Here is a 23,686-nt window from a genome sequence, read left to right on the forward strand (position 1 = left end):
CCGCCACTGTTTCCATCAACTGATTACTATGTAACTGTGGTTCTGTAATTTTTGTCCTTTTGTCTCTCTGTATTCCCCCTGTCTATGTAAGCGCTGCGGAATATGTTGGCGCTATACAAATAAAGATTATTATTATTACCTACAGGAAAGACACACGGGACTGGTCAGACCTCCTATTTGTGACATATATGTCACCTACAAGACAGACATACAGGACTGGTCAGACCTCCTTTAGATGACTTATATATGTCACCTACAAGACAGACATACAGGACTGGTCAGACCTCCTATAGGTGACTTATATATGTTACCTACAGTACAGACACACAGGACTGGTCAGACCTCCTATAGATGACATATATATATCACCTACAGGACAGACATACAGGACTGGTCAGACCTCCTATTTGTGACACACAGGACTGGTCAAACCTCCTATAGGTGACTTATATATCTCACCTGCAGGACAGACATACAGGACTGGTCAGACCTCCTATTTGTGACTTATATGTCACCTACAGTACAGACATACAGGACTAGTCAGACCTCCTATAGGTGACTTATATATGTTACCTACAGTAACATAGTGCGATTGGGCGGTGAATTTGCAGGGGTACAATCTCTTCAGAAGAGACCGAAGGAACCAGAAAGGGGGAGGGGTATGTCTGTACGTCAAATCGAACTTGAAGCCGAGGCTATGGGAGGATATAGGGGTAGGAGACGAACAGGTGGAATCTCTGTGGGTAGAAATACAGGGAGGAAAAAATAACAAAATCCTGATAGGGGTCTTCTATCGACCACCAAAAGCAACAGAAGAAACTGAAGACTTACTACTAAGGCAGATAGAAGAGGTGTCAAAACGAAACGAAGTAATTATCATGGGGGACTTTAATTACCCAGATATAACATGGGAGAACGAAACCTGCAAATCTCACAGGGGTGATAAGTTCTTGAGAGTAATTAAAGACAATTACCTGAACCAACTTGTGCAGGAACCAACAAGAGGGAGGGCCATTCTGGACCTAGTACTAACTAACAAACCGGAACGTATAAAGGGGGTGCAGGTTGAGGGGCACTTGGGGAACAGCGACCACAATATAATCAACTTCCAGCTGCCAATCAATAGGAAGCCTTATCAGGGAGAGACAAAGAAACTAAACTTTAGTAAAGCAAACTTTGATGAGCTTAGAACTACTATCGGTAACATTAATTGGGACAACATCCTCAAAAATATCAGTACGGAGGAAAAATGGGAAAAGTTCAAAAGGATCCTAATCACCTCATGTGAGCAGTCCATTCCCTTTAAAAATAAAAGAAACTCAACTAAAAGGAAACCAATGTGGCTCGACAAGACAGTAAGAGGGGCAATAAACAAAAAGAAGAAAGCGTTCAAACTACTAAAGCAACAAGGCAGCGAAGAAGCGCTAAAATCATACTGGGAAAAAAACAAAATATGCAAAGATACGATCAAAACTGCCAAGGAGGAAGCAGAAAGACGGATCGCAAAAGAGAGCAGAAACAACCCGAAGCTATTTTTCAACTACATAAACAGCAAAAGGATTTGCAGGGAGAGCGCTGGCCCTTTAAAAAACAATGCAGGAGAAATCATTGATGATGACGAAGGGAAAGCAAATCTACTAAACAGTTTCTTCTCAAGTGTGTTCACCAAAGAAAAGGAAATGCCACACGAGATGCAGGGGAATAAAACGAACCCCTCACAAAATATCTCATACCTAACGCAGGAGGAGGTGCGGAAGCGTCTAAAGAAAACTAAAATTGATAAATCACCGGGCCCAGATGGATTACACCCAAGGATACTAAAGGAACTAAGTGACGAGATAGCTAGGCCGTTATACCTAATATTTCTAGACACTATCAAGACCGGAGTAGTACCATTGGACTGGCGCATTGCCAACGTGGTTCCAATTTACAAAAAAGGGAGCAAAAGTGAGCCTGGTAACTACAGGCCAGTAAGTCTCACTTCAGTAACGGGAAAAATTTTCGAGGGGATTCTGAGAGACGCCATCGATGAGTACCTCAAGGAGATTAAGGGAATAACTCCTCACCAGCATGGATTCATGAAGGGTCGCTCATGTCAGACAAATCTGATCAGTTTCTACGATGAAGTAAGCTCTAAGCTGGACCAGGGAGAATCTATTGATCTTGTATATCTGGACTTCTCTAAAGCCTTTGACACCGTGCCACATAATAGGCTAATATACAAAATGAGGCAGCTCGGACTGGGCGAAAACGTGTGTAAGTGGGTAAAAAATTGGCTCAACGATAGAAAGCAGAGGGTGGTAATAAATGGTTCGTACTCTGATTGGACCACAGTCGCTAGCGGGGTGCCACAGGGCTCAGTATTAGGCCCCACTCTGTTCAACATATTTATTAATGACCTGATAGAGGGGCTGCACAGTAAAATATCAATATTTGCAGATGACACAAAATTATACAATATAATTAATGCAACGGAAGACAATGTGCAGCTACAAACGGACCTGGATAAGCTGGGGGCTTGGGCAGGAAAATGGCAAATGAAGTTCAATGTTGAAAAATGTAAGACTATGCACATGGGCAGGAGAAACGGATGTCACCAATATTCACTTAATGGGGTACCACTAGGGAAAAGTGATATGGAAAAGGATCTAGGGGTATTAGTGGATAATAGACTAAACTGGAGTAACCAATGCCAGTCAGCTGCAGCAAAGGCAAATAAAGTCTTGGGGTGCATTAAAAGAGGTATAGGGGCGAAGGACGAGAACATTATTCTTCCACTATATAAGGCACTTGTCAGGCCTCACGTGGAATACTGCATACAGTTCTGGACACCGGTGCTCAGGAAAGATGTCACAGTGCTTGAGGGGGTTCAAAGAAGGGCAACTTAACTAATACATGGAATGACGGGACTGGAATACCCCGAGAGGTTATCAATATTGGGACTATTTACTCTAGAAAAAAGAAGGTTAAGAGGCGACCAAATAACCATGTATAAGTACATGAGGGGACAACACATGGATCTCTCCCGTGATCTGTTTACACCCAGGACCATGACGGTAACAAGAGGACATCCGCTACGATTAGAGGAAAGTAGGTTTCATCACCAACACAGAAAGGGGTTCTTTACTGTAAGAGCAGTTAGACTGTGGAACTCTCTGCCGGAGGAAGTGGTGATGGAAAAATCCATAGAGGAGTTTAAAAGGGGACTTGATGTCTTTCTGGAGAAGAAGGATATTACAGGATATAAATATTAGGTTAAGTGTCAATCCTGGTATATAGGCAGGTAGGAACTATTAGGGGTTGATCCAGGGAACAGGCTGATTGCCATTAGGGAGTCGGGAAGGAATTTTTCCCCCAAAAGGGCTAATTGGCTTCTGGCCTTGGGGTTTTTTTGCCTTCCTCTGGATCAACACAGTAGGATAGACAGGCTGGACTAGATGGACAATGTCTTCATTCGGCCTTACATACTATGTTACTATGTTACTATGTTACAGTACAGACACACAGGACTGGTCAGACCTCCTATAGGTGACTTATATGTTACCTACAGTACAGACATACAGGACTGGTCAGACCTCCTATAGGTGACTTATATGTTACCTACAGTACAGACATACAGGACTGGTCAGACCTCCTATTTGTGACTTATATATGTCACCTACAATGCAGACACACAGGACTGGTCAGACCTCCTATAGGTGACTTATATGTTACCTACAGTACAGTCACACAGGACTGGTCAGACCTCCTATAGGTGACTTATATGTTACCTACAGTACAGACATACAGGACTGGTCAGACCTCCTATTTGTGACTTACATATGTCACCTACAATGCAGACACACAGGACTGGTCAGACCTTCTATAGATGACTTATATGTCACCTACAGGACAGACACACAGGACTGGTCAAACCTCCTATTTGTGACTTATATATGTCACCTACAAGACAGACATACAGGACTGGTCAGACCTCCTATAGGTGACTTATGTATGTCACCTACAGTACAGACACACAGGACTGGTCAGATCCCCTATAGGTGACTTACATATGTCACCTACAGTACAGACACACAGGACTGGTCAGACCTCCTATAGGTGACTTATATATGTCAGCTACAGTACAGACACACAGGACTGGTCAGACCTCCTCTAGGTGACTTATATATGTCACCTACAGTACAGACATACAGGACTGGTCAGACCTCCTATAGGTGATTTATATATGTCAGCTACAGTACAGACACACAGGACTGGTCAGACCTCCTCTAGGTGACTTATATATGTCAGCTACAGTACAGATATACAGGACTGGTCAGACCTCCTATAGGTGATTTATATATGTCACCTACAGTACAGACATACAGGACTGGTCAGACCTCCTATAGGTGATTTATATATGTCACATACAGGACAGACATACAGGACTGGTCAGACCTCCTATAGGTGATTTATATATGTCAGCTACAGTACAGACATACAGGACTGGTCAGACCTCCTATAGGTGATTTATATATGTCACCTACAGTACAGACATACAGGACTGGTCAGACCTCCTATAGGTGATTTATATATGTCACATACAGGACAGACATACAGGACTGGTCAGACCTCCTATAGGTGATTTATATATGTCACCTACAGGACAGGCTTCACCGCCCACTCGAAAAAACCAAAACACTTTTTCAGGACGTCACCCACGTTGAGAACCCCGCCCCCTCCTCCCCATCACTCTTCTAGCTCAGTCATGTGATCTGAAGACCAACGTGACCTTCTCGTCATCAGCCCTCCTCGCAGCCAATCCCTTGGAGCCATTACGTCATCAGTCCGCGCGGCGGATGTCCTGTCAAGGGGCCCCCGTTGCTCCGGTTATCGTCATGCGCTTCACCCTGTGATAGCAGGGAGGTGCTATGGAAGAGTCCGGCCGTGTGACGGCGCTGGTGGAGCTTCTGGAGGAATTTTCCCGCGCTCAGTTCCGTGCTAAGGATGTGGGTGCAAAGGTGAGGAGCTGGGAGCGGCCACAGGGGGGCAGCACCATGTGTACACTGCGGGGGCTGCGCTATAGGAACGTGCAGTCATAGCGCACCCCGCTGTCCCTGCGTACACATGACACTCGGTAATGCCCTGTTACCACTACAGCGTCTGGGTGGCTTTACAACCTGCAGCTTGGCATTGGGGGGGTAGTTGTCATCTCATGTATGGTCAGTCAGTGAAGTTCTGAGCCCTATATTGTGCTGGGACTTGTAGTTCCCGTCAGCAAAGCTCAGGTGGTTTTATTCACCCAAGATGCTACTGATGTGTCAAGATGGCCGATGGAGGAACGGACTGCGGTGTGTTTCTGTCACCACTTTGCGTGCCTAGTACGGATGTATGCCCTAGGCTGACCGTGGGTTGTCTGACCGGACCTGCCAGCGTCCATCTCTAATTACACAGGCCCGCGCGTTACCGCTCTGAGAAACTCAACGGATTTCACGGTCGTAAATAGGCTTTTTTTCCTGGGAGTGCAGTGTGATTTGTGAGAAATCCGGGTCTCTGTTTATGCAGGTCTTTTCTCAAGCATGTAAAAATCTCACCTTATTTCAATAGGAAAATGCCACATTTGCATGGTGGTCACATGACTCTTGTATGGGTATTAGTGTATCTTGACGCCACTGGAAGCCAGGGGTTTGACCGGAGGAACGCCCCTCTCACACCCCCAGCTCCCGATAGGGTGAAAGATGGCAGGTCCTGGCAGCTTACATTATGAGCTGCACATGTTAGCGGTGTAACATGCCAGCATTAACATGTAGTAATGTAAGCCTGACCATAGATGTTACCCTCACCCTAAGGTCCCCCGCTCATAGGTGCTGTCGTCACTGGGAATGCTTCACTGCCTTAACTGTAAGGTCCGTGTGGACCGTTCCCGCACTTAGTGCTGCTGTCCTTAGCAGTTAGCGTCCACCGGTGGGACTGTGACATCCGTGCCGACCGCTCCATCACTGACGGCTGCGGACGGCGGGAAATCCACATCAGGTGTTAAACGGACATCGGGTGGGGGTGAAGCGCCGATGCCGACACAGTACTAAGCGCTTCAGCAGAATGTTCTCTCTGTGCTACACCTGTCAGCCCCGTAGCGCCTTGTGCCTCAGTAGGCAGCCTACCCGTTTGCACCACGGCCCGCAGAGCGTTTTTTAACACTAATTTTACTGGCCTTCCAGGACCTATTTGGCAGGCGGATGTGCAGCCCCTGTCAGTTTCGACTCCACCAGGACTTCCTGGTGGCGTCAAGATACACTAATACCACTTGTATGTACGTGCGACCGATTTCTAAATCTCACCCACCAGAAATGGGTGAGTTTTCTGCAGAATGGCAGTAAAATGGTTCGCGCTGCAGTCGTTCTGCCTCACAAAATCGCAGCGATAGAAGAGTCCGGCGTACAGATGGACCCATTTCTAATAAGAAGTTCTACTTCTGTGAGTCTCGCAGTGCGCAAAACACACACAAGCAAACTGGCTGTATGATGCTCAGAGGTCGGGCGCTTCCGTATTGTGTGCCCAGAACAGCGGGCGAAATATGGTAGTGCGCTCCCAATCTAAGGCTACTTTCTCATCTGTCACTGCCATACTATAGGCAGTGTTTGAATTCCTCATCACTGTCAAGATCTCTGCTTGCTGTCAGTGGATGCTGGCGTGAACAGATACTGGCGGTATGAGGTTCACATGGCGGAATTTTTCTGAATCTTCCTTGTGAATTCTACCTCTAAAACCCACATAAAAATGCATTGCTTTCTGGCGCGGATCCGCACGCTGATTTAGCTCTGTCAGTAGTCATAATCCACATGTGCAACTGCCATGTCACTGGGAACATGCTGCCCTTCCACCCTTGGACTCGCCCTTTGAGGGAACTGAATGACATCAGCGTATCTGTGCCAAAACCCGTGGCAGTGGTTGTAGGGACGGAAAACCCCGCGGCGAACCCTGCCGTGTGACCGTACCCCCAGGGTTGTCCTATCTGTACTTACTGGTTGCTAAGGGGTATTCCCATCCCAGCAAGTTATTGGCTCTCCATAGGACAGACTTCCTGGCCATGTGGGTCCCTCTGCTGGCATCGCCACTAATCCTAAGATTTCAGTCCCTACATGCGAGCACTGGAGGCCTGGCGTGCGCACCTCTGCTCCATTCACTTCAATGGCCAGAGATGGAGTTCAAGCATTTGGCTATCTCCAGGGGACTCCTTGAAGCTGATGGAGTGCAGCACCTCTTGTGCCCACACTTTGTGCCAGGGTTGAAATGTTAGGATTGGACCCCATGATCAGTAAGTTATGTTCTCTCCTGGGAATGACCCTTTAAAGGAGTTTAATAAGACAGACTACCACCTATAAAAGTCTGATCGGTGGGGGTCTCACTGTTGAGATCCTTGCCCATCCCGCGTATAGGGGTCCCAGATTCTCCCCTACTGCCCTAATAATTTTAGTAGGGGCTCTGGAGATGAAGTAGAAGCGCTCATCCATCTCCAGCATTACCATTGGAGATGAATTGAGCAGCAGTGTGCGACCACCACGCCATACAACTTCCTCCTCACTGCAGGGGGGTGCAGCGATCCCGTAGTAGAGAGGGGGACACGGGACCCCCCTTCTTGGGATCGGTGGAGGTCTCCGCAGTGAGCCCCACAAGATCAGATATCGCCTGTCCTATAGACAGAGGAGTCCGTCTTACTACTACCCCCTTAGACATGGCTGTTCCAGCTCACGACTAACACAGTGACTTGGAAGATGGAGACCTATTACCCATAGGAATAGTTTATGCCAAAACTGATGATAAAAAGTCATACACTTTTGTACAAGTCTAAAATGTTGTGACTCTTTGGCCTTTTTGTGTAAAATGTGGGCGTGGCCTGGACAATGTGGGCGGAGCCTCCAGCAGCTCATCAGGTTTGTTAGAATAATCACTGGAACAATGACAGTGGAGTTCTGCGCCGGCGCGCTGCTAACACAGATGTCATTCTGGCAGATGAACTGGCCAGACCGCGCCAATTCTGTTACGAGGCAGGCTCATCCTAATGCGTACGGATCGCTTCATTCCAGGGTGCTTTTTAGACTGGTGTATAAAACGCTGGCCTTAGTACATTCACCCCAAAGTGTGCTAGAGAGTTGTAGGAGTTCTCATTCTGAGCTTTATACATTACTAGCCCGGGTACCGATACACAACGGGACGTTGTAAGTGCGAAAAGAGGATCTCAGAACATACACCTAAATACGTGGAAACACCAATGCAGATTAATGCTGTGTGACTGTATTAGCCATATATTATACCGCTGAGGTAACATGAAAGCTGCGCTGCGATTGGTTGTTATATATTATACCGCTGAGGTAACATGAAAGCTGCGCTGCGATTGGTTGTTATATATTATACCGCTGAGGTAACATGAAAGCTGCGCTGCGATTGGTTGTTATATATTATACCGCTGAGGTAACATGAAAGCTGCGCTGCGATTGGTTGTTATATATTATACCGCTGAGGTAACATGAAAGCTGCGCTGTGATTGGTTGTTATATATTATACCGCTGAGGTAACATGAAAGCTGCGCTGCGATTGGTTGTTATATATTATACCGCTGAGGTAACATGAAAGCTGCGCTGCGATTGGTTGTTATATATTATACCGCTGAGGTAACATGAAAGCTGCGCTGTGATTGGTTGATATTTCTTATACTGATGAGGTAAAATGAAAGCTGTGCTGTGATTGGTTGTTATGGCCAACAGTTTTCAATCCTCTTAGTGCTGAGATAAAATGAAAGCTACTTATATCTAAAACACAAAATCTGTCTGTTTGACCTCTGTGAAGTCAGCATCCCATCTTTCAAGAAAGGACATTTTTTCAAAAGTTCTGGATGCACCCCAAAGATTTCTAGAGTTCACTATTAATTTTAAAGATAGTTCTAGCGAATTAAGCAAAAATCAACAAATGTATCTCGGGGTGCTACCTTCAAAAAATAATGATATCACTAAATCAGCGAGAACTTTGTAAATATGGGTTCTAGAGCTTTGCACATTAAGAGTTTTCTTCAGAAGTCTTAAAGGGGTTGTTCCACCCCCCCCCCCGCGCGCACGAGACAACCCCGATGCAGGGGTTAAAAAAGAACACCGGAGAGTGCTTACCTGAATCCCCGCGCTCCGGTGACTTCTTACTTACCTGCTGAAGATGGCCGCCGGGATCCTCTCCCTCGGTGGACCGCAGGGCTTCTGTGCGGTCCATTGCCGATTCCAGCCTCCTGATTGGCTGGAATCGGCACGTGACGGGGCGGAGCTACACGGAGCCCCATTCAGAAAAGAAGACCCGGACTGCGCAAGCGCGGCTAATTTGGCCATTAGACGGCGAAAATTAGTCGGCTCCATGGAAACAAGGACGCTAGCAACGGAGCAGGTAAGTGAAAAACTTCTTATAACTTCTGTATGGCTCATAATTAATGCACAATGTACATTACAAAGTGCATTAATATGGCCATACAGAAGTGTATAGACCCACTTGCTGCCGCGGGACAACCCCTTTAAGGTGCTACCCAGAACTCGCAGGATAAAATAGATTCTTTAACTCTTTCCAATCTAATTTGTATCCTGGTTTTCCTAGGGGGCTTACTCTTTTTCTGCCGTTATACAACGGCGCTATCTGCTGGCTAAAGCCAGTACTGCATGAGGTGACATGTTGGATAGGCTCTGACAGCAGAGAGGCTGGCAGTATAAAGTAAGAGAACCCCGACGGACGTCTTCCAACATCGGAGCTGTACAGCCTTAAATCATAATGTCTTCAGACGTCAGACAGTGGATTGGAAAGGGTTAAAAGTGCCATCAAATCATGAATGAAGAATATGATTTTAAATCGCAATAATTCAAGTTATGTGTAAATAACTTTTTGGGAATTCTATAAGAGTTCTGGGTAGCACCTTAAGACTTCTGAAGAAAACTCTTAATGCTCAAAGCTCTAAAACCCATATTTACAAAGTTCTCGCTGATTTATTAATATCATTTTTTGAAGGTAGCACCCTGAGATACATTTGTTGATTTTTGCTTAATTCGCTAGAACTATCTTTAAAATTAATAGGAAACGCTAGAACTCTTTGGGGTGCATCCAGAACTTTTGAAAAAAATTACTTTTTTGAAAGATGGGGTGCTGTCTTCACAGAGGTGTTTGTTTGCGTTTTTATAGAAATCCCCAGTCCTGGTCTGATTTGAGTAAAATTTAGCATTTTTTTTGTTGCCAATAGCAACTAATCATAGCTCAGCTTTCATTTCTTATTCTGCTGAGGTAAAATGAAAGCTGTGCTGTGATTGGTTGCTATTTCTTATACTGCCGAGATAACAACCAATCACAGCACAGCTTTTAGGTTATGGGCAATGGTTTTAAATGCTCTTAGTGCTGAGGTAAAATGAAAGCTGCTCTGGGCAACAGTATTTAATCCTCTTAGGGTGCCTTCACACTTGCGGTAGCGATATTGCGATCAAGTGTGAAGGTACCCTCAGTGCTGAGGTAAAATGAAAGCTGCTCTATGATTTGGTTGCTATGGGCAACAAAAACTTTTTTACTGTGACAGTTTTGATAAATGAGGGACGGTGTTCATAAATTTGTTCCATGTCTGGGATAGATCATTTCCTGTCAGCGCTCAGTCTGACGACTCTAGTGGGAATTACTTGTTGGAAATAACCAGGAATACTAAATAGAGTCCGTAGGATCCATTGGTAAAAGCAAATTTGAGGGTTGCTGCATTAACCCCTGAGTGGAGGGTTTCTTACCGCCCTGTCAGACCCACCAGGGCAGGTTTTTTTAAATGGGCCAATCATTTAATTTCAACTAATTTTGCAGTCGCGTTCCAAGAGCCATAACGTTTTCATTTTTCCATTGACACGGCCATATGACGGCTTGTTTTTGCGGGACAAGTTGTACTTTTTGATGGCATCATTTTTGGGGTATATATCATGTATTGCATAGCTTTTGTAAAAAAAATTGTAGGGAGATGGGGGGAAAAAGAAGAAATTCTGTCATTTGTTTTTAGATTTCATTTTTACGGCGTTTAGTGTGCAGAATAAATAGTGTGATAACATTATTCTCTGAGTCACACGATACCAAGTTTACAGTTTTTTTGCTATTTTCGTACATTTAAAACATTTTTTTTTCTTAAGGGTTTGCTTTTGTGTCGCCATATTCCAAGAGCTGTATTAATTTTTTTTCCATTCCCAGAGCTCGAGAAGGGCTTGTTTTTTTGCGGGACGAACTCTTGTCTTTTATCTAATTTTTTGGTACATGTAAAATTTTGATCCCTTTTTATTCCATTTTTTTCTAATGGCAAGATTAACAAAATCTGTAATTATGTTTTTTATTTTTATTTTTCACTGCATTCTCAGAGCAGTATAAATAATATATTAAAGTAATTCTACAGACCAGTGCGATTATGCCAATACCAAATTGTAATAGTTTTTTCCTTTTTCGCAACTTTTTCACAGTTTAAGGGCTTATTCAGACGACCGTATATCGGCTGCGTTTTCCTGCCGAGCCGATATACGGTGTCCTTGTCAGCGGGGGGGGGGGGGGGGGGGGGCATGGAAGAGCCAGGAGCAGGAACTGAGCTCCCGCCCCCTCTCTGCCTCCTCTCCGCCCCTCTGCACTATTTGCAATGGGAGGCGCGGAGCTAAGCTCTGGGAGCTCAGTTCCTGTTCCTGGCTCTTCCATCCTCCTCCCCCTGCAGACCAGGACACCGTAGATCGGCTCGGCGTAAAAAGCTAGCCAATATACGGTTGTCTGAATAAGCCCTAAAAAAAGTAATAAAAGTTTAAATCGCCCTCCTTTTGTCATATCTATAATAAAAAAATCTAAATCGTAAAAATAAGATACATATTTGGTATCTGATCTATTAAAGTAGTGCATTATTTACCCCGCACGGTGAATGTAGTCTGAAAAAAAAAATTAACACCACAAATGCACTTTTCAGTCACCCTGTCTCAGAAAAAATGGAATAAAAAAAGCAATCAAAAAGTCGTGTGTATTGCGAATTAGCACTAATGGAAACTACAGGACACCTCGCAAAAAATGAGCCCTTGCTCAACTATGTCGACGGAAAAATAAAAGTTATTGCGTGCAGAAGATGCAGCAGAAAATAATTTTAAAAAATTAGATTTCTTCAAAAAAACTATACAAGTTTGGTATTGTAGTAATTGTGCTGACCCGTAGAATAAAGTTATCATGTTTTTTTTTGTTGCAGTTTGTGCTCCGTAGAAACAAAACTCACTGAAAGATGGTAGAATGTCTTTTTTTTTTTTTTTCATTTTACTCCACTTAGAATTTCATAAGTTTTTTTAGTATATTATATGGTATGTTAAAGAGTACCATTGCAAAATACAACTCGTCCCGCAAAAAACAAGCCCTCATACAGCGACATCGATGTATAAATAAAGGAGTTATGATTGTTTTTAAACGGGGGGGGGGGGGGGGAGAAAATAAGGGGCCGTGTCATTAAGGGGTTAAATAATGTACTAACTTCCTTCTCTGGGTCATTACGACGCAGGGATACCACATGTGTAATTTTATTTTTCATTTTTTACAAAGTTAGGCCTCATGTCCACGGTAAAAAGAAGATTTTTTAAAATCTGCAGCGTTTTTCCCGCAGCATGATCCGCGCCCCATAGGGATGCATTGGACTCCCGCAGGTAGTTAAATACCTGCAGATGTCATTTTCCCCTTGAGGTGTGGATTGCGTGCGGCGGGAAAAAAACGCGGCATGCTCCATTTTAGTGCGGGTCACCCGCGGGAGCGGCTCCCGCAGGCTTCTATGGAAGCCGTCCGGATCCACGGTACACCCGCGCCTGAATTTCTGCTCTCTGCGCGGGAGAGCAGGAGTTCAAAAAGAAATGGAGTGCCCGACGTGTGCCCGTTGCCGGCGTGCCGAGCACATCCGCCGGGCCGAAGAAAGAAGATCCGGCCGCGATGGAGGGCAAGGAGAGACCCACTGCGGGATTCTCCATGAAGAATCCGCAGCGGGCCTGATTTTTCCCCCGTGGACATGAGGCCTAAAGGGAGACAAGTGTTTTTATTTTTTTTATATAATTTTTTTCCCTTTTTTTTAAATTTTTTTTTATTTTTGTCCCTTTTAGAGGACTTGCACAGAGACCTGATCACATTCCTGGGGTCCCATGGTGACAGCCCTTTTATATGCTGCAGTCGCATAGACCGTAGCATTTAAAGGGTTAACACAGCAGAGGTCAGAGGTTTTCTACATTCTCTGCTGTGTAAGAGCTGATGCCTGGCTATCCTCTGACAGAGGGAGCCCCCTACCTTTGTCAGCCCTTTACATGCTGTGGTCGTATGGACCACAGCATGTAAAAGGGTTAACACAGCAGAGATCGTTTTTCTCCCTTCTCTGCTGTGTAGAGCTGGTGCCTGGCTATCCTCTGACAGCCAAGCACCAGCTCTCCCTGCCATAGAGACCAGCTTCTGACAAGCCGATGGTCTCTATGGCAACCTGTAAACAAAGCAGTGCAGGACTTTGAAAATAGAAACGGGAGATTGCCGGCAGATCGGCAATATCTTCCTGCTTCTGTTTTTCAAAGTCCTGCACTGCTCTATGTGGGTCTGCTCAGGCAGAGCACACTGCCACAGCTTATGGCATTGTGCTCTGCAGCTCCCATAGTGATACATAGCCCGGAAATCTTCCGGGCTACATCGCTATGGGCAGTGGAGCTCGTCCCGGAAAATTTCCGGGCGTGCCACTCAAGGGGTTAAATTAAAGCAAAGGCAAAAATTTGCAAATAAGGGTGCCGAGACAACAAAGTTTCTGAATATTTTATTTATTTTAATCCTATAACCTTCTCCGGGTGGATATTACACTCTGTGCAAAATTTCATGTCAATGGGTCATACCGTTTGTGCGTGACGCTCCAACAAACAGACATTGACAAATATATAGAAGATTCCTTGCAATCTGGATGACAACCTCCAGGGGGCTCTGCAGTGGCCATATTAGTTGTCGCCCAGCATTCCCAGGTACAGGGATAAGGCTGGAAAGACATTTTAAGGACTTCTGGGGCCTTTTCCTCATTCTCGGAGGAGGTGATGTGTCACCGTTAGCAGGGGAAGTGAAGCCTGTGACTGTTCCAGTTCCCGCGGCCGGTTTCTTTTCCTCTTTATTGGAGGCATTTCGCAATCACTGCTGTCTATGTGAATACTTGTTTCTGTGCCAGAGGTTCAGCAAAGTATTTAAATTGAACCTGTCACCAGGTTCGTGCTGACCGGCCCCACGGACCCGGGACAGAGAGGCCCGTTCAGCCCACGTATGCTTTACCCAGACAGCTGCTGCGTTCAGGAAATGCTTAAAAGTTTGACTGAAAGCGAGCTGCACTGAGCGACCACAAGCGCAATTCTGACATCATGCTTTTTTTTTTTTTTAATGCCGATGTTCACCCGGCAGGATAAATAATCCATTATTTTAGATAAATCAGACTTTTATGGTATCAAATATGTTTCGGATTATTTTTGTTTAAAATTTTTTTTTTTTTTTTTATTGAATTCGGGGAAAGGATTTTTTTTTTCTACAATTAAAAAAACTTTATTTCCAACTTGCCTTTTTTTTAAAAATCTCCCATAGGGGACTTGACCTTCCAATTGTTTGATTGCCTATACAGCTCCCTCTAGTGGTGGCTATAGGTAGCCAAACGTTTAGCATTTATCTCTGTGCAGGGATTTTCAAGCTCTGTATCGGTAAACAGCAATTGTTGGTAAAGATATATGATGTCGTTAATTGGCGCAGAGTATTGGACGTGTGGTATGTAGATTTACATGACAAAACAATAGGTATTCTTTAATTGCAGTTAACAGCCGGTAAGTGTGTGTTGGAGAATTCCACACATGGAAGTTTTCTTCAATGTCTGCCAATCAGCGGGTTTCTTTCCTTGCTCCACAGGTGGAGAAGATCGAGCTGCGCTGCCTGGAGCTGTTTGGGAAAGACTATTGCTACAGCATCATTCAGAACGCCAACGGGGAGCTGTGCAGCCATTACCCCCGACAGATCGTCTTCCTGGAGTACGAGAGCGCAGAAGATGACAAGCACATGTATGTATCGCTTCTTAAAGGGGCGTTAGTAAGTTATGCCATAGAATTTGATACGAAGGCTGCCTGCAGACAGCTGGGTCAGATCCCGCTGCGGCTCACCCGCACCTGGCGTCTTCATTCTCTGCTATACGCTGGCTGCTGGCCAGCCAGTGCATGCGCAGGGAGGAGCCGGCCCGCCGCCAGTGACATTTCTGTGCGGGCCTCTGCGAGACCCGCACAGAAATGGAGCATGCCGCGTTTTGTTTTGCGCGTGTGATTTCATGTGGACAAATTGCGTCCGTCTGCCTAGGATTGCGTTTTCTAATGCGCTCCTATGGCAGCGGCCACGGGCGGAAATTCTGCAGGTAATCCCGCCGTGTAATGTCTGCCCGTGTGCAGGGGGCCTTAGTGAAGTCTCCGCTAGTTTAGTGCGGTTTCCCTGCCCGGTGTCGGCCCAGCCTCAAGCTCTTCAGCCCCATCATTCCCAGTACCCGTGGGGGTCCCTGAGGTTGCACCCTAGCCAATCCTAAAGTGATTGCATATCCCATTACTGTACAATCCCTTCATGAGATGGGAATATCTCTGTAAAGTATTATGACCTTTTTGAAGAGAACCTGTCGCCACTGTTTCCCACAGTAATCTGTCTACACCTTCCAAAAGCAGATGCCATGTGCATTTCAAAACTACCTTTCTTGTCCGCCGGGCTTCGTGCGTACCTGTAAAATGAACACTTTGGTTGTATGTAAATAGCGAGGATTCGGTTCGGTGGGCGGCCAGACTGTTTGTGGTGGGCTGGCCGGACCATGAGTGGAACTCTTGGTAACTCCCCCAACACCGCCCCTCTCTGGGCGAGTGACGTTGAGACGTTCTCCACGTTGTCACAGCGGCAATCGGTCTTCCTCAAGCACGGTTACATGTGAGACCGGCGCATTCTCTGTACCGCTCCTTTTGTTATATTAGTCCCGTTGGTGGTCTAGGGGGACTGCTGTCCAGTGACCGGACAACCCCCTCCAGGTTATAAGTGGAGGTCCCACCAGCCTTAATGGGGCGATCTGTGTTCAAGAGTGACCGCTTCCCACTGACTCTACTGCCAACTGCTTTGCATTGGCAAATGGGTTTTTTCTTACCCCTAATTCTCTCACTCGGACTCGCACCTCGCAGGCATCTGGCATCCTGGGAATACCCCTTTTAAATTCAGAAAGTCTGATAAACCAGCGTTTCTGTCCAGCACACAACTACAATATACTGTGGGATTTCACAAGCGTAGGAGAAAACCCATGACTGATGGCAGCCGATTTTGTGTTAAAGGGCCACACCAGTTATTTTATTCATTATGTAGCTATTCTGCTAGTGTTACATGGGTTAGGTATTTCTGCCTCTCATTCCTCAGATGGTCATGTGATTGCAGTTCTGTCCAGCTCTGATCTACTTGGGGTTATGTACTCCTTTACTAGTCAGTTTCTCAGTCTGTGATGTTACTGTCTGCAGGGGGACACAGTCATTCCTGTCAGTTACGGATGATGATCACAGTTAAGCTACAGCCCATAAGTGCACAGTCAGGAGTAAATTATTACTTTTATTGAGAAAAAGCTTCTTTCTGGCCGCTCTGCCATAAAGCCCAGATTGGTGGAGGTCTGCAGTGATGGTTGACCTTCTAAAAGTTTCTCATCTGCACACAGAATCTTTGGAGCTCAGCCAGAGTGAAAGAAAATCTTGTGAGATTTGTGCAAAGCACACAAATCCCGCATGAATATGAACCCCATTCTTTTGAATGTGGCCATACACATAATCGATTCCCAATAATCGCAGTACAATCTATCTTTGGGCATACTATGCTAGGTGCACGAGAGTGCAATGTAAAGCCTCCCATTGAAAACACTCTGCGATCGCTACTTCCCCGAAGTGATACAAGGTGGTTTTGTTACAAAAAATGCCTCACAACCACACCAAAATTGCATGTTGACCTGATTCACGGCCCAATATCACACTTGCACGTGTGAGATTAGTCTTACCAAGACCCCCCCCCCCGTTACTTAATTTGGTGGTTCGGCAGTTCTAGGAAGAGTCCTGGTGGTTCTAAACGTCTTCCATGTAAGAATTATGGAGGCCGCTATGCTCTTCAGAACCTTCAGGGCAGCAAACGTTTTTTTTCTAGCCTTCTGTGACTCCACACAATCCTGTCTCTGAGCTGTACAGGCAGTTCTTGCCTCCTCATGGCTTGGTTTTGGCTCTGATATGCATTGTGAGCAGTGAGCCCTATTTTAGACAGGGGGTGTCTTTTTAAAATGATGCCCAATCAACTAAATTTACCATAAATTGACTCTGTTGAAGCTGTTGAATCATCTCACAGATGATAAAGAGAAATAGGAGCCCCCAGAGCTTAATTTCAAATGTCACTCCAAAAGGTGTGAATACTTATGTCAATGCAAACGGTTTGTAATTAAAAAAAGCAAAACCCCTAAGATTTCTAACCTCCTGTTGTCACTCTGTCATTATGGGAAACTGAGTGCAGAATGATGAGGGGGGGGGGGGGGGGGGGGACAACCTAAACTTTAATTTTGCATAAGGCCACAGCATAGCAGAATATAAAAAACTGAGGGGGTCTGACGACTTTCCAGATGCAGTGCATGAAGCGTCTGTGGTGCTTTCTTTTCCGGCTCTTACATTTACGTTTGTGCAGGAAGGGGGCAGCACCTCCCTAGAAAATCCATATCAGATTGTACTAAATACACGTGTGATCTGCGATGCATCATTTCTGGATTACTGTCCGCCCGGCCGCTAGCACCGGTAATCCACGGTGTAGACCATGTTTCCTTATGTCACACATGTAATCTGGACAAGGCACAGACTGCGGGAGTAATGTGTGATTCCTCCTGCCAACACTGCCATGATAAAACTACGGCAAGTGTATACAAGGCTGGATGCCATGCGAGATACTGGATATGTGCTGATCAGCCAGCCATAACACTAAAGCAATCTGCCTAATATTAAACCCACCAAAAAGAATGGTCTCCACAAGACCTCTGAAGGTGGTCTGTAGTTTTTGGCACAAGACGTTAGCAGCAGATCCTAGAAGTAATCATGAGGTGCGGCCTCCATGGATGGGGTTTGTTTTTCCAGCACATCCCAAGATCCTTGATTGAATTGAGATCTGGTGTATTTGGAGGCCAAGTCATCCCCTTGTACTTGGTGGTGATGCTGACCGATTCCTGCAGTGTGACAGGGTACATTATCCCGCTGACGGTGACCACTGTCATGATGGGAGTACTTGGTCTGTACAACATGTGGGTAGCTGGTACATGCTGCATCACACTGCTCTACAGCCTTTCCTTCTTCCCATAGTCCATCCTGGTGCCATCTTTCCTAGGTATGTGACGCACATTGCTCCATGGTCTGCTTTTTGGTAGGCAGGGGTCAGCATGGTGACCAGTCTGCAGCTGTGTATCATTACCTGATTGTAATGAACCATGTATGTATGTTTTGTAGTAATTCTCAGTGATTTTTACGTTCCAGGTTTGAGAGCACGGTGCAAGTCAGCAAGTTACAAGACCTTGTTAACCGCAGCAAAATGGCGCGATGTAGAGGACGCTTCGTCTGCCCGGTTATTCTTTACAAGGGAAAGGTAAATATCCCCTGCCCCTCCAGGGGTGTTTGACAACTACTCATCTTATCATCATTCTCTGTAGTTGGTATTAAGGAGCTCTGTCCGGCTTCTTCCTTTACAGACTACGCATCGTCCAAAATCTCACTCTAATTTAGAAATAATTGTGCTGTATGGGTAAAATAATGCATTGCCCCTGGCCTCGTGCAGCCTGAACCTCTGTTCTAGAAGGGCATACACATTGCTGGCTCACCACACTCACAGAATCCATTGCCAGGTGCAGACTGAGGACACGATAAATCTCATTGGAAATGGCAGCCCAGCGCTGCAATTGGATTGATTAAAACTTGCGCAGCATTGTGGTACTGAACACTGAGTAAAAGCGGTCAGCACTTTTAACCCCTTCATGACGTGGCCCTTTTTTTCCCCATTTTTGTTTTTTTTCTCCCCCCCCCCCCCCCCCCCTCCCTTAAAAATATTGTAACTCCTTTATTTATCCATTGACGTCTCTGTATGAGGGCTTGTTTTTTGCGGGATGAGTTGTATTTTTCAATGGTGCTATTTAAAGTACCATAAAATGTACTGAAAAACATTTAAAAAATTCTAAGTGGAGTAAAATGAAGAAAAAAACGACATTCCGCCATCTTTCAGTGCATCTTGTTTCTACGGCGCACAAACTGCAACAAAAACGACATGATAACTTTATTCTATGGGTCGGTACGATTACTGCGATACCAAACTTGTATTTTTTTTTTTCTTCAAAGACATTTAATTTTTTTCAATTATTTTCTGCGCAATAACTTTTTTATTTTTCCGTCGACTTAGTTCAGCATTGGCTCATTTTTTGCGGGATGTCCTGCAGTTTCCGTCAGTACGAATTCGGAATATGTACGACTTTTTGATCGCTTTTTATTGCGTTTTTTTCTGGGAGACAGGGGGACTGAAAGTGCATTTCTGGCGTTCTTTATTTTTTTTTCGGACGACGTACACCGTGCGAGGTAAATAATGTGCTACTTTGATAGATCGGACTTTTACGGACGCGGCGATACCAAATATGTTTTTTTTTATTTAGACTTTTTAAATTTTAGATCTGGCAAAAGGGGTGATTTAAACTTTTTTATTTTTTTTTTAAACTTTATTGCTCTTTTTTTCACTTTACTTTTAAGTCCCCCTGAGGGAGTACAGTATGCGATACTTTGATCGCTCCTGCAGTATGATGTAATGCTATAGCATTACGTCGTACTGCATTCTGACAGGCAGCCTATCAAGCCGCCCCACGGGGATGGCTTGATAGGCAGTCTCTCAAGGCAGCCCTGGGGCCTTTCAGAAGGCCCCTGGGTGCCATGACGACTGCACGGCTCCCCCGATCTCATCGCGGGGCGGCCGTACGGGACCCCTGAACATCGGGGGATTTAAATGCCGCTGTCAGAATTGACAGCGGCATTTACAGGGTTAATAGCCGCGATCTGCTAATTTTTTTTATTACAAATGAGGCCCCTATGGTAAAACTTAACAAAGGAACAAATACTCTCCTCACTCCCAACATGTCCCGCATCGGCAGCTCCAACTCTCCTCACTGATGTCATGTCTGCAGTCGGCCTGTGACGTCCCTGCAGCTGCAGTCAATGACAGAACTCAATATAAACACTATGCTCTACAATTTATTTTTTTATTTTTTTAAAATGAGATGGGATTTCAATTTGTCTATTTTAAAAGTACATTTTGGAAAATGTTTTTGAGCACTTTAGGAGCGCATTGATATAAATGGTATTGACAATTAAATCAATGCAATAACTGATTAACTTTAAAATACCTAACGCTAATTTATTTCTAGTAAATAAACAAACTGAGCCCTATAACATATAATCACCTACACTACCTAAATCCTACCTACAGAAAATCTAAAAACATTTTGGGGTAGTAGAAGGGGTAATATGGTACTTGTACTGGGAATAAGAAACAGAAGGGGTTAATATGTTTGTGTTAGCAGTAAGCTCTCTTGTTCTGTTTCTCGCACGCTGTCAGACGGGGTAGAGGGCAACTTCTAGAGCGCTCAAATGCCTGGAAAGTGTGTTGCTGCAACAAACTGTCGGACTGTCTGCAATGACATCGTGGGGACCTCAACCAATTAGTTTCCGATGGCCGCACCTCAACCAGATGTCAACTTGTTTCAGGTGCTTCAGCTGCTCTCGCTTGGGAATGTGGAACATAAATTTACCTCACTGCTGCACAGAGCCCCAGCAAGCAGCGATGTAAATTACCAATTGGTCCCGAAGTTGTTAAAGCAACCCTCTGGTTTCTGGTCAGAATTCTGTTCTGTGGAGGGGGGTATTTTACTTGCACTTGTTCCCTGCAGTCCATTTGATCTAATTGTTACTGCCCTGTTTGCGTTTTTTTTTTTTTTTCCCCCCATTTTTTTTTTTCCCCCTAATTTTCAAAATGGTCACTTTTTAATGTTCTATCTAGCTAATTCGCACTGCTCTGATTGGCCAATGATCACATGAGTATCACAGGCTAATCAGAGAGCAGTCATAGTGCACTGGTAGTCTAGCACTAGTGGATTAGAAGATTGTACTCGGAGCCGGGTCTATGCACAGGCAGTCTGTGAACGGGATATCACTGGTTGCTGCAGCCAATTACAATCCTTAGCGCTCCAATGTTGGTATCCTGTTTATAGACTGTCAGAGCTGTGGGATCCAGGAGAGGCGGCTATAGGATGTTTTATTATGTGTGGGCTTGGGAAGCACTAATTAAAAAAATAATAATAATAATTAAAAATCTATATAAATTACACACACAGCCTGGGCAACTCATTTTACAGCTCACTCAGTTCACCTTCCTATAGAAATGATTAGCTGCGTGAGTTGTGGAAGCCATTAACATGCCGACGGCTCTTACTCCGCGTTAAACAAAGAATGCGGCAAGTTTTAATTGATCCAAATGGAGCGCTGGATTCTGTGCTGTAATTTCCTGTTGATCCTTGTTCTGATGAGATTGAAAAGCAAGCTGCAATTAGGGGAGAAGCATTCTGGGTAGCGGTTTAATTGTATGTAAATCAGTGTGGAGATCAGCGTGGCAGCTATAATCTCAGCATGCAGTTAGTTTAATGTGATGCTATAGAAGCTCCAATAGATCTAGTATGAGAAGAGATGAGGGTGTCTCTGTATACATGTATGAACACGTTTATACACCGCGCAAATGCTTTAATTCGGTATATCCTAACGTAACTCTGCAAAGAACTGTACAACTTTACAAGAGTGCAAGACCCGGTGGAGAAAACTAGTCGGGAAGTTCTTCTAATTAAAGAGCTGGCACCAGAATTAACTTATCACCTATCCATAGCATAGGTGAGAAGTCTGATCAGTGGCGGTCTCGACGCGGAGACTCCCATCGGTCCCAAGAACAGGGAAGGCGTGTCCCAGTCTATTCAGTGGCCTTCTCACTGGGGAGGGAGGGGCCAAGAAAGAAAGGAGGGATCGGTGGGGGTCTCAGCAGTGGGTGGATAGGTGATAGAAGGTAATTCTCCACATACCTTTTAAGGCCTGGGCTACGTGGAGATATACTGCAAGTCTCGAGAAAGCCGTACAACTGAAAAACTTATGAAACTTGCTGTTGAGCTGCAATTTGGCTCTTGGAAAAAACAGTTGTAAGCAGTTTGGTCACATTTTGGATTTTTTTGGAGATGGGAAGGAATTTTTTTTTCTCCTTAAATGGGGAAAGTTGACTTCTACCTCCCTTCTTCCCGCTTTTTTTTCCCCCCTCCCCTTTCCTTCCTCTGGATCAACTTTGGGGGGTAGTAGGCTGAACTGGATGGACATGTACATACTATGTCACATTAGCTCTCAGGTCAGTAAGTAACCCCATTGATGATCAATAGATGTGATACTGCAGGCTTCATTATGTGGGACCACAGTCATTGTGCAGCCCTAGCCTGAAGGAATAGTCCCTTAGGCGGCGTCCACACTTTGCGGAAACACTGCAGAGTTGTTTCGGAATGTGCGCAGTGAAGCCGCGGTTTAGTTACCGCACGGTTACAGCTGAAAGTCTGCAGCATTTTTCTTTTCCTGTACATGTTTCTTCTTCTGTTTGCTTTAATCCCATTCACTTTAATAGTATATGTGTGAACACACTCCTAAGGGGACTATTAAGGCAAAGTAATAGCTTATTATTAAGATATGCCACTGCTTTGTGATTATTGAGCCCCCCACTGATCATGAGAATTAAGCTGCTGCAGTGCTGGGGTAGTACTGCAGTATATCCCTATTCACTTGAGCAAGGCCATGTTGCAGTTTCCTGTACAGTTGGTGGTTGGGGCTGTTGCTGCTGTGAATCTGCCATGGCGATAAATTATTACTACAGCTCCTTCCTTTTCTGGATCGAGGGGTGCCCTGAAGTCATAACTGCATACTAGCATTGTGCCATCACTTTTTATGAGAATGAAATCTGCCACAGATTACAAGACCACATACTGTATTTGTCCTCCATGATGTTTCCTACTTTCCCATTGCAGCACATTTGCAGGTCAGCAACACTGGCTGGATGGGGCGAATTGTACGGACGCACCGGGTATAACTACATATTCTCAGGTAGGATTACAGTATTTATAATGTTGGGCTGTGTCCAGCGGTTCCATCACTGAGAGGCTAACAGCACTATTCTTCTCGCCAGAAGTCAGTGTTGTCAGTCTGTTCTGTAACAATGTCATAGTAAGAGTATACTTGGGTTTGTGTCATCGGTGCTCCACATTAGGGTCTCCGGATATTGGAGGGGAGTTCTTATGACGCTGATTTTTCTGGATTTGCTGCAGGGGGTGCTGATGACGCCTTGGCGGATACAGAGGTTGCTGAAGATGATTCTGCAGTCAGGTATGTATGAGAAGCTCTAGTATTCAAGCTTGGGGATCCTAAAGGGGAATTCCAGTGCTACCAAATTGGTGACCTATCTTTACAATAAGCTATGTATATTGATTGAAGGGGTCTGACTTCTAACACCCCTACCAATCAACTGACTGAAGGACCGGTGCGTATGGCATCTT

The 23,686-nt window shown here is 45.0% G+C and overlaps 1 protein-coding gene across 4 annotated transcripts in view; it reads left to right on the forward strand.

Annotated features, from left to right (window-relative positions):
* The first annotated feature begins 4,810 nt into the window (after nt 1-4,810).
* The window catches only part of MTMR14 (myotubularin related protein 14), a 72,655-nt gene continuing 53,779 nt past the window's right edge, over nt 4,811-23,686 (forward strand). For all 4 annotated transcript variants that reach the window (XM_066596734.1, XM_066596736.1, XM_066596735.1 and 1 more), the window contains exons 1-5: nt 4,811-5,000; nt 14,923-15,071; nt 18,564-18,672; nt 23,162-23,237; nt 23,459-23,516. In XM_066596734.1, coding sequence (XP_066452831.1) covers nt 4,911-5,000; nt 14,923-15,071; nt 18,564-18,672; nt 23,162-23,237; nt 23,459-23,516 — 482 coding nt within the window. In that variant the 5' untranslated portion in view covers nt 4,811-4,910. The remainder of the gene's footprint in view (nt 5,001-14,922; nt 15,072-18,563; nt 18,673-23,161; nt 23,238-23,458; nt 23,517-23,686) is intronic.

This window comes from Eleutherodactylus coqui, chromosome 3 (assembly GCF_035609145.1).
Source record: "Eleutherodactylus coqui strain aEleCoq1 chromosome 3, aEleCoq1.hap1, whole genome shotgun sequence".
NCBI classification, from domain to species: Eukaryota; Metazoa; Chordata; class Amphibia; order Anura; family Eleutherodactylidae; genus Eleutherodactylus; species Eleutherodactylus coqui.